General features: G+C 43.2%; 1 protein-coding gene across 1 annotated transcript; it reads left to right on the forward strand.

Moving 5' to 3' along the window:
* Nucleotides 1-17: 17 nt before the first annotated feature.
* Nucleotides 18-12,981, forward strand: ANAPC5 (anaphase promoting complex subunit 5). Its single transcript, XM_066562361.1, has 17 exons — nt 18-234; nt 321-400; nt 1,128-1,237; nt 1,639-1,834; nt 2,830-2,896; nt 3,663-3,764; nt 4,853-5,043; nt 5,873-5,954; nt 6,601-6,690; nt 7,568-7,749; nt 8,219-8,354; nt 8,577-8,651; nt 9,453-9,574; nt 10,699-10,806; nt 11,385-11,532; nt 12,118-12,280; nt 12,628-12,981. Exons 1-17 carry the CDS (start codon nt 31-33, stop codon nt 12,840-12,842), a joined length of 2,271 nt encoding a protein of 756 aa, XP_066418458.1. The 5' UTR covers nt 18-30; the 3' UTR covers nt 12,843-12,981.
* The last annotated feature ends 346 nt before the right edge of the window (nt 12,982-13,327 follow it).

Genomic DNA, 13,327 nt, shown 5'->3' on the forward strand with positions numbered 1-13,327 from the left:
CCCGGGCGACGGGCGGGCCCCAGCGCCGCCATGGCGAGCGTGCACGAGAGCCTCTACTTCAACCCGATGCTGACGAACGGCGTCGTGCACGCGAACGTGTTCGGCGTCCGCGACTGGGTCACCCCGCACAAGATGGCTCTGCTCGTGCTGCTCAGCGAGCTGGGCCGCGCCGGCCCGCAGCTCGGCCTGCTGGAGCGCCGCCGCCTCAACCGCCTGCTGCTGCCGCTGCTGCAGGTCGAGGCCCGGGCTGGGGCTGGGCCGGGGGGAAGGGCGGCCCCGTTGTGTCGCGGCCTGTCGCGACATGTCGCTGTCCTCCGCAGGGTCCGGATATGGCGCTGTCGCGGCTGCGCAAGGCCATCGAGGAGTGCTGCCCGCACCTGGCCGGCTCCGTCCACATCAGGTGCGGGGCCGGGCGGGCGGGGCGGGGCCGGGCGGGCGGGGCGGGGCAGGAGCCACCGAGGGATCCCCTGCGCTGTTCGTGTCCGCTCCAGCGCGGGAAGGTGCCCCGAAACCTGCAAATGTCAGGCTCTGAAAGCACACTTTGGGCCAAAACTCTACTTGGACAAGTTTCATACTTGTCATAACTAAGTTCTGTAAGGCACCAACATCGAAGTCATCAGATTTAAAGTTTCTGCAGGACAGAAGATCTGTTGTCATATCAAATAACTCACTAAACAGCAAACTCACAATTCCAAAAATGCAAGCAGTACAAAAATTATAAATTTTTGAAACAATTTTTAAAATTGTAAAATTTGTTAATTTCCAAAATAAAATGGGCTCCTATTTGTTTTAAGAATAACCATCTCATCTAATTATTCTCATAATAAAGACCTATTTAAAAAGAAAAACATGCCCAAACATTATTATTATTATTATTATTATTATTATTATTATTATTATTATTATTATTATTATTATTATTAGGCTTATCACTATTTAATATGATCTTATTTTCCTCAGTATGAAAACCTCCTGGGCTCCAAGAAGTTAGTTATCACTTGTGTTTGCTCATTTATGCAGGAAGCAGGGGAATATTTTGATGTCTATATTAATACCCTAAAACATGCCATTTTTCCCCTGTTGTCTGTATTAATACCCTAAAAATGACATTTTCTTCCCCTGTTTAGGTTAAAACTTATGGCAGAAGGAGAGCTGAAAGACATGGAGCAATTTTTTGATGATCTTTCAGATTCATTCTCAGGGACAGAGCCAGAAGTTCATAAAACAAGTGTAGTAGGTAAATAATTGTTATCCATGAGCTATTTTTGTTGTGATATCTGTCATTGATGTCACTCCCTCAGGACACAGCTTTGTTTTTCTGGGGAGGTTTCAAATTGCAGAATGTCATTTTTCTCTTGCTCAGATGTTGCATATTAACTGATAGTTTTGCACATTGTGAGGTTGTCACTGATTTTAACAATTTATCACTTATCTTTAGTGAGATTTGCAGGGTGATTTACACCCTGCAACACTGAGTTGTGTCATTGAGATGAGACTCAGTAATTTCTATTTAATTTCTCATTGATTTCTGTTTGATGAGGAACTGAATGATGTTTTTGAAGCTGCTGGCCATGGATTTGTCTCCTGTCTGCAGCAGCAGCTGCCAGCCCTGCTCACAGCAGGAATTTCCCTCTCCAGGTCTGTTCCTGCGCCACATGATCCTGGCATACAACAAGCTTTCCTTCAGCCAGGTCTACAAACTTTACACAGCACTCCAGCAGTACTTCCAGAAGGATGAGAAAAAGGATGGAGCTGATGAGAATGAGATGGAGCTGACAAATCCAGAGGAGCTGGATGGGAAAATGGAGAAAGAAGAACTTGATGGGCCTTTAAGGTGATCAATTCGTGTTAAAGCCTTTTAAACCTTTTAAGAAAATGAATCTTTGATTTGTTTAAAGTCTCCTACAGCCGGGCTGAGCTTTGTGGCCGCTCGTTTCCTTGGTGCCACCGTGTGGTGACATTTGTCAGTGGCTCGGGAAGGTGGCACTGCCCCATCCTCGTCCTCCCCTAGGGAACCACAGCCCGAGGGCAGCTGCTGCCCACAATTTCCCACTGCTGGGTGACTCCTCTGGTTGTGACGTGCTAAAACTGTTGGAGAGGTCACTTCTGCTGCCAGCAAGGGAAGATTGCTCAATAAGAAGTTGAGTGGTTTTGTTTTGCTCTTCACCGTTCTCCAAATAAAAGAACTTGTGTCTATTTACCTCAAAAAGGAGAAGCAAACACTGAGAGTTTTCACCTGCTGAAGAGATGCTCCATTGTAAGAATAATCCTGAAAGTATTTGATGTGTCCATGTATTTAAAATGTACTTTGCAACCTGTATTTGTATAAACTTGTGCAGGAATTGGTGAGTCAGACAGCAGCTTTTGGGCTCTGGCTGGGTGCTGGGCTTGCTGGCTTTCCACAGAGTGAATGTCTTGCAGAACAGCTGTTTCCAGCTGTTTCCAGCTGTGATGGATGTGGCCAAAGTGCCAGTTCATCTCCTTGGGACTCTCTTCAGAGGACAGAAAAACCAGAGCAGAGCCATTTGAACATGTCAGCTGCAAATCTTCTCTCTGCTGTATTTCTTTAGGGTTTTTTAGGGTGTATTTAGGGTAATGCTGCTCTCAACTACAGTCTCTGCAGGTTGAAGCTAAACTCTGTGAAATCATTTGGAGTGCTGACTTTGATGGAGTAGATTTTGTTCTTTATTAAGTTTTCTCAGTGTTCTTTCATGCTTTGAGCTGTAATATCTCAGAAATCTTTATAAAGCAGCAGTGGGGGTGTCTGATGAAATGTGTTTCTGTGCTGTCTTTCCTTGCCCCTGTTTCTAACCAGAGTGTGTCTTACAGGGAAGAAGAGATAGCCTGCAGTGGGCCTCTTTCCCAGAAACAAGCAGAGTATTTTCTTTCTCAGCAGGTATGTTAATTCTCATTAAAGTGGAGGAAATGTTCCATAACACGAATTTCACCTTGAATTTTACCCCCAGTGTCAGCTGAGATGCTTTCTGTGCTCTGGTAGAGGCTTGTTGATATCCTGCTTGTTGTTGCTCAGTGTGAGCACTTGGGGCTGTGAGTGTTTCATCCAGACATGTCACCATATGCTGATATTTGATTCTCAGAAGGTCCTTCTGCTCTGCTTGCCTCACATTTCTGTGAAATGTGCAGTTTTGTTGGTTATTCCAGCTGGTAAATAAAAAAGGGAACAGAAATACACATGGACACAAATGTCAGTAATTCAATAGTCAGTAATGCTAATTTTAGTAGCTACATTTTTGTGATTTTTTAAATTAATTGAACTGCTTGCCAAAGCAAACTGGATTTATCAATTTGTTTTCCTGAGGGTTTTTTTTTTTTTTTTTTTTGTATGAGAAGATACATACAATTCCAGTGAGCAATGTGTGGCAATAGTTCTTCAGAGAGAAATTTAACCAGGATTCTTTAAATGCCTTTAAACAGTCCTTTGAATAAGATTTTATTTGACTTGGTTTCTGTGATCTCTGGAAATTGAACACTATAATGTAATATAGAACTGCCACTGTCATAATAGACAGAGCTGCCACAAAATCTTCTTTAATGTCCTCTCCAAGCAGATAACAACCTGAAAATCCTGCACCACAATGTATTTTTATAACCCTCCTTATGGAGTAACATTTCTTACTTGTACTGTTCAAATTTCATTCCAGGCTTCTTTGCTAAAGAATGATGAGACAAAGGCTCTTGCTCCAGCATCTTTACAAAAGGAATTGAACAACTTGTTAAAATTTAATCCAGACTTTGCTGAAGCAGTAAGTATCTTTTTCTTCATCCAGAATGGTTGTAAAAGGATTTCTTATCTCAAGGATAGGATTATTTGGAAGTAATTTATTCTCTATTGAAATATAAGTAGATGATAAAACTGTGAGCAAGTTGCATGTAAATGTTTAGTAATTCAGACTAAAACTCCTGAAGGTACAAGAACCTTAATTAAGCAAAGTACTCCCCCTTCATGCACAGATATAAACCTCTTAATTTTGGTGGGACTGAGTGCATTCTTGTTCAACTAAATCTAAAACTTATATCATTTATATCACATTTAACTTATAAACTTATATCACATTTTCCTAAGTAATTTCAGGCCTCATTCTCCTGTAGTTTAAAAATCAGTATTAAGTGCAATATCTGTTAATTTTTCTGGTTGTTGTTCACTTTGCTTCTGGTCCTTAACAGCAATTTATACTGAAAGCCACAGACAGCTCGTGCTGAGGGGCCAGACCTGTGCTGTGAGCTCTTGCTTTGTCCCTCAACAGCTTCTTCTTGAGCAACTTCCAGAGTTCAGCTCCTTCCTGCCTTGCTTTCCACCTCTGCCTCCCAGCAGCCCTGGGCTGAGCAGACAGGATTTTCCTTGCTGCTGTTGGGAAGGGGATCCCCTTGGAAGGGCTGCCACAGTCCCTGCCTGGACTTCACAGCATAAAGGATTATCCTGGCCAGTCTCAGAGCCAAAAAGAAAAGACACAATTTTAGCATCTCCTTTCTATCTGCACAGCATTTGGAAGCAGTGCTGATGTTTCTTAGTATCTTTCTGAGTGCATCCTGCCTCCATTTCCACTCCCACATAAATGCAGAAATTCCACCTCTGCAGAGATCTCAGACTCTCTGGGATCTTTCTGACCTTGTAATCTTCACCATTTGGCAGATCCCGTTAGGGCAAACGGCCAATATTGTCCAAAAAATTATCCAATTTTATCCAGAAATTCTGCCCAGGTAGTATCAGTATTGCAACTTCTGATCAGTATTTCACAGTTACATGTTTTGGACAGAAACACCGAGTAATTACAAACAAAACCTCTGCTTTGGTATCTGTACAATTAAAACTGATTTTATTTCCCCTTTCCAGCATTATTTAAGCTACTTAAACAGCCTCAGGGTGCAGGATGTCTTCAGTTCCACACACAGCCTCCTGCACTACTTCGACCGGCTGATCCTCACGGGGGCGGAGAGCAAAAGCAACGGGGACGAGGGCTACGGGCGGAGCCTGCGCTACGCCGCGCTCAACCTGGCGGCGCTGCACTGCCGCTTCGGCCACTAGTAGGGAACTCAGCCACCCCGAGAGACCTCCCCTCCCTCCTAAAAACCCTGCTGGGGCTTTGTCCCGCTTGACAGCAGCTGGGGTTGGGTTGGGATCCTCTTCCGATCTTGGTTTGTTTGGGTTTGTTTTTGTTTTGATGTTTATTTGGTTTCCATAATAACTGAGCCATCTAAGAGTTGACATTTGTCTGTGTCCTGGGTATTTTAAGTGTTCAATTACATTTCCATGACCTCAGAAAGGTCAGTGGGCATGAATGCCTATTTTCATCCATCTTTTCAAGAAAGTGTGGTTGGTTTTCTGCAAGTCAACACAGAGCTGATGATCTGGCAAAAGAATAATTAAACCAAAAAAGCCATCCAAGCTTTTAAAATTTAAAATGCCACATGGGTTGGGGTTTATTTTGTTGATAAAGCTGGCCTACCCGTCTTCATTTATGGTTTGCATTTATTGATTGCTGCCTGGAGGCACGATGTGAAAGGACTGGAGAGGGGAAGGACACTGCAAAGTTGAGAGTAACAATTTCTACACAAGCAGATTCTAAATGTTGCCCCTGTTCAAACAATAACTTGGCACCGTGGCCTGTACAGGGCTTGAAAGGCCATGTAGGGGTTACAGCTGCGTTTTGGTTTGCAGATGCTGTCAGACTTACTGTCCTGAAAACCAGAATGCACTGCTGAGTGCTGGGAGGAAAACACAGGCCGTTAAATCAGAGATCTGAGTGCACTATGCACAATTCAGATCAATATTCCTCTGGATCAGGATGCTGTATCTTAAGCACTGCAGGAACAGTAATTGTCCTCCCTCTGTCCGTCTGTCTGTCTGTCACAGCCAGCAGGCTGAACTGGCCCTTCAGGAAGCCATCAGGATTGCCCAGGAGTCCAATGACCACGTGTGCCTGCAGCACTGCCTGGTAAGAGCTCTGTGCAAGCCACCTGGAGTGGTTCTGCTCAGGGAGCTGCTGCAGAGCTCCTCTCACAGCAGCGTCTCCCCCAGAGCGTTTGACTGCCCAGCAGCGGGGTGGCATCACTGCTGGCACACAGGGCAAGGATCATGGGAGGGTTTGTTGCAGCTCGGGGTTAATTCCTTAAGCAGGAATTGTTATCCCAGTATCCTCAGTAGTAAGCTCAAAGTTGAGTCTTAGATGTTGTAAAAAGAATTTCAGAAGCTTCCTCCTTCCTGTCTGTTGAATTCTCAGAGCCACCTTTAGAGCAAGCAAAGTGGGAGGGAAGGACTTGGATTTCTCTCTGTTTTTTTCCCTGTAATTAACATTATAATGAGTTGACATCAGTGGTATCAAACTCCTGAGGTGCTGCATTCCACAGTATTTTTGTGCACCACTGAACCTCCAGGTTGGCTGGTGCCACACCAGCATCCCAGCCTAGATGCACTTCTGATATGTTTTGCTGTGCAGCATTTAGTAGAAGTTTCCTTAGAATCAATCCTCAAGTGGTTTGCATTTCCAGTGACTTTTTGCGCATTCTGTAACAGCAAGCCAAGTTAAAAGTGCTGCTGCCATCAGTTATTTGCAATGAGAATTTGATCTTTTTCCTTGCTAGAGTTGGTTGTACATCCTGGAGCAGAAGATATTTGACAGCTGTGTTCTGCTGGAGCATTCTGTGAACAAATCCTTACATTTTGGATTGCCAGTGAGTCCATTTCATCAATCCTTAACTTTATTTTGGGACAAACCCATGTGGCGATGGGCGTGTGTGTGTTCAGAGTTTGGGGCTTTGTGACTTGTCTGTTCAAAATATGGGACTGGATTTAAACAAACATTTTAACACTCCAAGATCCAGCTGTTTCTATGACTTTTATGCTTCATATTAACAAGCCAGAGCTCAGTTGCTTTAATGCCAGAGCATTATTGCAAGGCTCACTGGTTTTCCTTCTAACTTGCTTGATTTTCAGGCAGAAAATCTCTCTGTGGCTACTGGCCCAGGCACATTTTGTTACAATCTGGTGCTCAGGGGAGGTTCTTAGGGCTCCACCTTCCCTGAAGCTCAGTGCTGAAGCCTCTGGCAGGGCTTTGAACACGTGTTTATTTGTACAGCTCCATGAAATCTTGCAGGGCAGCCCTCCCCTTTGATAGATCTGTTGTCTGTTAATGTTTAGTTCTGTCTTCCCCAAATCCACAATTGCTTTGTTAAGAGAATTGTTCTAAAATGGACTAAAACTGCTGGGAGATAGGAGCAGCCATGGCCTCTGTGGGGAAGGGAAGGAAAGCAAAGGCTGTTTTCACAGCAGTTCTGGAGAAATCCAGGTACTGCTCCTGTCCTCCTCCATAAGATTTCTGTGTGGGGGAGTGGAAATTACCTTTCACATCCAACAAAATGACATTCACATATGTGTGGGTGTGCATAAGTGAGTATTTAAAGAAATGCCTGGAGCAGTGTTCCTTTGTCTGTGCTGCCTTTTTGGGTTTCTTTTTTAGTAGTTTAGAACTCTGCTCCAGTGTAATTTGCAAGCCTGGGGTACTCTGTTGTCTTCCATCACTGTAGGTATGTTTTTTTTCCTCCTTCCCAGTATCTTGCTTCCTTGGGAATACAGTCCTTGGTTCAGCAAAGAGCTTTTGCAGGAAAGGCTGCCAACAAACTGATGGATGCCTTAAAAGATTCTGATCTGTTGCATTGGAAGCACAGCCTGTCAGAGCTCATAGACATCAGCATAGCACAGAAAACAGCCATTTGGAGATTGTACGGCCGCAGGTATTTGCTTTGTTTGGAACTCCTGGATTAGCTGCTGCACTTGTTAGCACATAATGCATTTATATAGGTGTAACAAGTGACTGTGTCTCTCCAGTGCACTAAAATAAAGCAATCAGACTGTGATTCAGTACAGGCTGAGTGCAATTATTTCCATTCTCTTGTGTTTCTTTAAAACTCACACTGAAGAAGAGATAGAGTTTCCATTTAGTAGAGGCAAATAGATCATAAATTGTTCCTGTGCCCCCACTTTCAGCATCTCTGTGCTTTGGCTGTGTGCAGCTTTCAGTCTGTAGTACTTGCTGTGCCTGCACAGTGCAGAGCCTCTGGACAGCAGTTATTTTACAAGTTTTCCTTCTCCCCAGGCCCCTGGCTTAACCAGACAACGTAGACTATTGTCATAACAAGACCATAGATTAAAAATGGTTGTTGTTTGCTGCTTGAAAACTAAAAGATATTTCTCTTGCACAAGCACCATGGCACTTCAGCAAGCCCAGACCTTGCTGAGCATGAACAGTCTGGAGGCTGTGAACGTGGGCGTTCAGCAGAACAACACCGAGTCCTTTGCTGTGGTGTTGTGTCACCTGGCAGAGCTGCACGCCGAGCAGGTGAGCTCCAGGGCTGCTTGCACCAAGTGCCATTTGCTGAGAGGACCTGTGGGCGGTGCTGACAGAGGGTGCAAGACTCGACTTGTGGTTTTTTTCTGCCTTTAACGCCCGCTCTGGGGGCAGAGACAATGCAGGGTGTTTGCTGGGCAAATCCCTTCCCCGAGGGTTGTGCTGAAAGGGAGGGGAGCAGGGTGCATTAATCAGTGTCCTTCTGTGTTCCAGGGGTACTTTGCAGCTGCTTCTGAAATACTGAAACACCTAAAGGAGAGATTCCCTCCCAACAGTCAGCATGCACAGGTAGAGTACTTAGCATTCAGCTGTAAGTTGTGTAACTGTTGTACATTAGGATCTGAATCCCACTGCTCCTGAATTTTCCTCTGGATGCCTCGGGTTATACATTTCCTCATTTCCCTTGGCTCGTCCTCATGGGAAGCTGTGCAGCATCAGTTTTTTTACAAAAGCATGGAAAAGCTGCCTGTGTTGTTTTCAGACTGGTGAGACGTTTCTCTCACCACAACCTCCTAAGATGAAGCTGTTCAAGTAGAAATTTCATTAAGAGAGGAATACACATCTGCTTCATGAGCACATAGAGCAATTAAATGCTCTGCATTGATTTGAAGCTTCAAAGTTCTGTTTAATTAGTGCTGCTTATTTTGATATATTACAATCCAGAAATAACTGAGATAATAGGCTAATAACCTGATTTTTGTGTGACTCTGGGAAACATTGCTACAGGATAGTACAAGATAGTATTTACATTGAAGTGCTTGAGATCCCATTAGATGTAGTGTGAGCCTTCTCTTTTCACTACAGAACAAGTCTACTTGTCTACAAGTCTCCAATCATTAGTAATGACTTAAAAGAGCCTTTTCACATAAAATGCAGTCAAGTAGGTGAGCTTCAATATTGAAACATTAATCCAGACCTGAGCATTTCTGTTGAGGACAGTAATTCAGTAAATCCAATAATTGGACAGTGGAGTTAGTGTGTCTAGAGACAAATACCCCCCGGGGAAAAATAAAAAGTAAATTCTAATTTAGGATTGGAAAATGAGCAGGCACAACTTCTAAAGCTTTTTTCTGGATGTTCTTTGTTTAGCTTTGGATGCTGTTTGATCAGAAAATACAGTTTGAGCGAGCCATGAACGATGGCAGATACCACGTAGCAGATTCTCTTGTAGCAGGAATTACAGCACTTAATAGCATTGAAGGTGTATACAGGTGAGAAATCGTGGGTCTTGGTGCACTTGCAGGTGTGTTCCATGCAGATCATGACAAATTTAGCACAGTGATCACTGGCAGTCACATGTGCTTGCATTTTTTTCCCTTTCCAGGACTAGTTAAGGTCATGTTATCTAACCTCTAGGGCTATTCCCTTAGAGCATGCGCTGCAATAATAATTTGTAATTGTTTCTCTGGGCATTTTAAGAACTGGAATAGCTGAAGTTGGTGTTATTCCAGGGCTGTGACTCTGTCACGGTGAGGTCCTCAAAATCTGCTATACTCAAACCTGAGCACAAGGCAGATTTTTATGTCGCATAGCTGGGGAGGGAGCTCAGGCCTTGAGTGAATTCCTCTGTGGCCTGGTTTCTACATCTCCAAAATGGAACAATGTGATTTTTTTTTCCACTCACCTTAATGTGGTCTTGTTCCTAAACGAGAATGACATGTTAAAAATAGTTACAGTTAAAACTTGGTATTTGGTGAATATGAAAACCAACATAGTGTTCAAAGAATTTCTTGTCAATTTTCAAAGGCAAAACACCTAAAAGCAGCCAGTGCCAGTCAGCCAGAAGAGCAGCATTCAAGCTGTGGGACCTGATGCTTGTCCTTCTGGAATTGGACTGATCGTGAATTCCCTGATCTTTAAATACTCTGCTCAGTGTCTGGTTCAGGGCATTTGTACCCATCCCCTGCTGCTGTGCATTTGGTCCTGACTTCCCTGCTCTCCATTTTCCTGTTGCTCCATATCCTTGTTAGCTCAGGCCAATTTTAGCTGCTTTACCTCATACCTGTTTTTCTCACAGATAATTACTTATGCTGTCTAGCTTGCATGTCCTCCCACTTCTGCTGCCTCTTTGGCCTTTGATTTTGGCAATCCCTGGTTTCTATCTAAAGCTGTTTTATGAGTTTGATCCTTTCTGCCTGGGAGTTGTCCAGTTGGCACCAGGGAGATCTGTTTTTCCTCCTGTCTGTGTGTGCAGCATGTGTACACTTTGTCAGGGTGCCAGTCTGCAGTTATAAGAAACAGGTCACAAAATAGAGACCTGTTTCACTGTGTTCTGAAGAGCAGAATTCTGTACAAAGTACAAAAATACAGTGATGTTTTCTTTCTACCACAACAGAAAAGCCATTGTATTGAAAGCCCAAAATCAAATGTCAGAGGCACACAAACTTCTGCAGAAATTGTTGATCCACTGCCAGAAAATCAAGAACACCGAGATGGTGATTAGGTAAGAATGTTTCATTTGCAGAGTATTAAAGCCACTTTGCAGTGATTAGAATCAGCCATTTCAATTTGTCTGTGTTCAGACTTCACTAGTCTTCAGATTACCTGCTGTGATTCTGAGATTACAGAGTCATTTCAATTATTAATCACAGTATGGAGGAATCCTCAAAATATTGTGTCATTTAAACCTAGTTATTATTATGTAAACTAAAAGGTGGTAAAGTTAAAGTTCCATGAAGGTTCATAGAAGAAGGAAACACTGCATCTAAAATAAATAGGAAATGGGTGTGTGTGTAGTTTTACCTTGGTGTAAATCTTGAGAGAGCTATTTATCTTTATTTAAAGATATTTAAATAAAGATGTTATATATTATATATTGTATATTATATATTATATATATTATTTAATCTTTTGTATGCCTGTGGCATCTCCTCTTAAGGGTGTAATTTAAATGTATTGTATATGCAGCAGCGTAATTCGTAATAAAACCAATCCCATTGTGGATGGAATAATCCCCTGGGAACAAGTGGACATTTTTGACCCAGAGTGAAGGTCTGTAACTGCTGCTCCCTGTCTGGCCAGGGTGCTGCTGTGCATGGCAGAGCTGTACTGGAGGTCCTCGTGCCACACCATCGCGCTGCCCGTGCTGCTGCAGGCTCTGGCCCTGGCTCGCGAGTACAGCCTGCAGTACTTGGCCTCTGAAACCGTGCTCAACTTGGCTTTCTCCCAGGTAGGGCTGATTTGTGTTTTCACAGGGCTGCAGGGCTGCATTTATTCTGGGGATCTGGATGCTGGTTTTACTCCTGTGAGATTTAAGAACACAACCTTGCTGGAATTAAATTATTGATTGTGAAGAAGTAAACTCTGAATGTGAAAGCTTTCGAGGAAGTTAATAAAAGTTGAGTTTCATGTGTATCACTAAAATGTATAGTTATTGTATGTAATTAAGCAGCATAAATTTCCCCTGTCTTAATGTCTTCAGTTGTCTTTTTATGCTGGTATTTTGGCTTTCTAGCAGCACAAGTTGGCTTGTATATTAAAAATAATGCTGGTAATGAGTTCAGTTATATTGCTTATTCTGAGAGGCATGGCTGTCAGCGCTGAGTGGAGAAGCCTTTCCCAATCATTTCAGAGAGCAGCTCATTTCTACTCACAAGTTTTGATTTAAAAGAAGATAGTGGGGAAAAAGTTGAAAATAAATGGTGCATGTTACATCACGTTATCAGAAACAGACATGGCTTGTGTTGGTGTTCCCTGAAGAAGCTGCTCCCATCAGTGGATTCCAGTGTGAGACCAACAAGTATTTCTCTTTCAGCTGATCCTTGGCATTCCTGAACAAGCCCTGAATATCCTGCACATGGCAATAGAACCTGTCTTGGCCCACGGAGCTGTCCTGGACAAAGGCTGTGCCATGTTCTTGGTGGCCAAATGTCAGGTGGCTTCTGCAGCTTCCTACACTCCACAAAAGAAGATTGAAGGTAGTGTGAAGGGTAATTCTCTCTGAAACTGCTCAGAAGTGCAAACCAGTGTCTGTACTGGAGTCCTGCTACACCAGAGTGTGTTACCTGGTTATTGTATACAAATTTCATTTGGAATTAGTTGTTGCACAGATGTTTATAATGGAATATTGTTTATCTGCATACTTTCACACACATATTTTGCAGCAAAGGCTGAATAATAGAAACTAGCTGAGAGACCACGTTGCTAAGACACAAATGGTTTTGAAAAGCTGAGGAATTTGTAATTGGCCTCCTTAGACTTGAGCTGCCTTGGAGTTGTTACTGTGATATTTTCTTAAATATGAATGTCCCCCTCTTTCCCACAGCTTTGGAATCTGCTATCTTGAATCTAAATGAAGCCAAGACTTACTTTGCCAAAGTGGACTGCAAAGAGCAGCTCAGAGACGTTCTCTACTTCCAAGCTCGGCTGTTCCACACCCTCGGCAGGACCCAGGAAAGGAACAAATGTGCCATGTTGTTCCGTCAGCTGCACCAGGAGCTGCCAGCACACGGTGTCCCCTTGATCAATGCCTTCAAGTGATGCATTTAAAGATGAGATTTGTTTGTTTTCCTGTTCTGGTTTTGTTTGTTTGTTTTCTTTTTTTTACAAGTATCTTTTTATTGTATTCAGTCATACGGGTTTCAGAATAACTGCCAATAAATCATGGTCTGCTCTTGAACAGATTCGTGTTTTGTAACGCAAATGTCGTTTTCCACCCATTTCACTTTTATTGTCTACTTGAAGCTAAGAAATTAGCAGGGAAAAAGTGAAAAGACCCTCTTGACTGTGTTGTAAACACACTGAGGGGAGCAGTGCAGTCACGAAGTAGTGTTCTGTTCTTAGGAGTGACATTTCCCAAATCAATGCAGGCTTTATGAACACAGGGGTACAAAAAAACTAGTGGAAAATGTAGGCAAAGCTCCTTTGTGCTCTTTTTAAGTGGTATGGAAGGGGGAGTCTCATTTAAAAAGTGTCCTTGCTTTTAACCTGTCTGCTGTTGCTGTTTACGCTGCAGAAACAGATGG

The sequence above is a fragment of the Molothrus aeneus genome, chromosome 18 (assembly GCF_037042795.1).
Source record: "Molothrus aeneus isolate 106 chromosome 18, BPBGC_Maene_1.0, whole genome shotgun sequence".
NCBI classification, from domain to species: Eukaryota; Metazoa; Chordata; class Aves; order Passeriformes; family Icteridae; genus Molothrus; species Molothrus aeneus.

Excerpts from the sequence above, each read along its gene's own strand:
- ANAPC5 (XM_066562361.1), top strand. The coding sequence starts at position 31 with ATGGCGAGCGTGCACGAGAGCCTCTACTTCAACCCGATGCTGACGAAC. Across the intron at positions 5,044-5,872 it reads CACTGCCGCTTCGGCCACTA|CCAGCAGGCTGAACTGGCCC; the intron begins GTAGGGAACTCA and ends TGTCTGTCACAG. Across the intron at positions 8,355-8,576 it reads CAGAGCTGCACGCCGAGCAG|GGGTACTTTGCAGCTGCTTC; the intron begins GTGAGCTCCAGG and ends TCTGTGTTCCAG.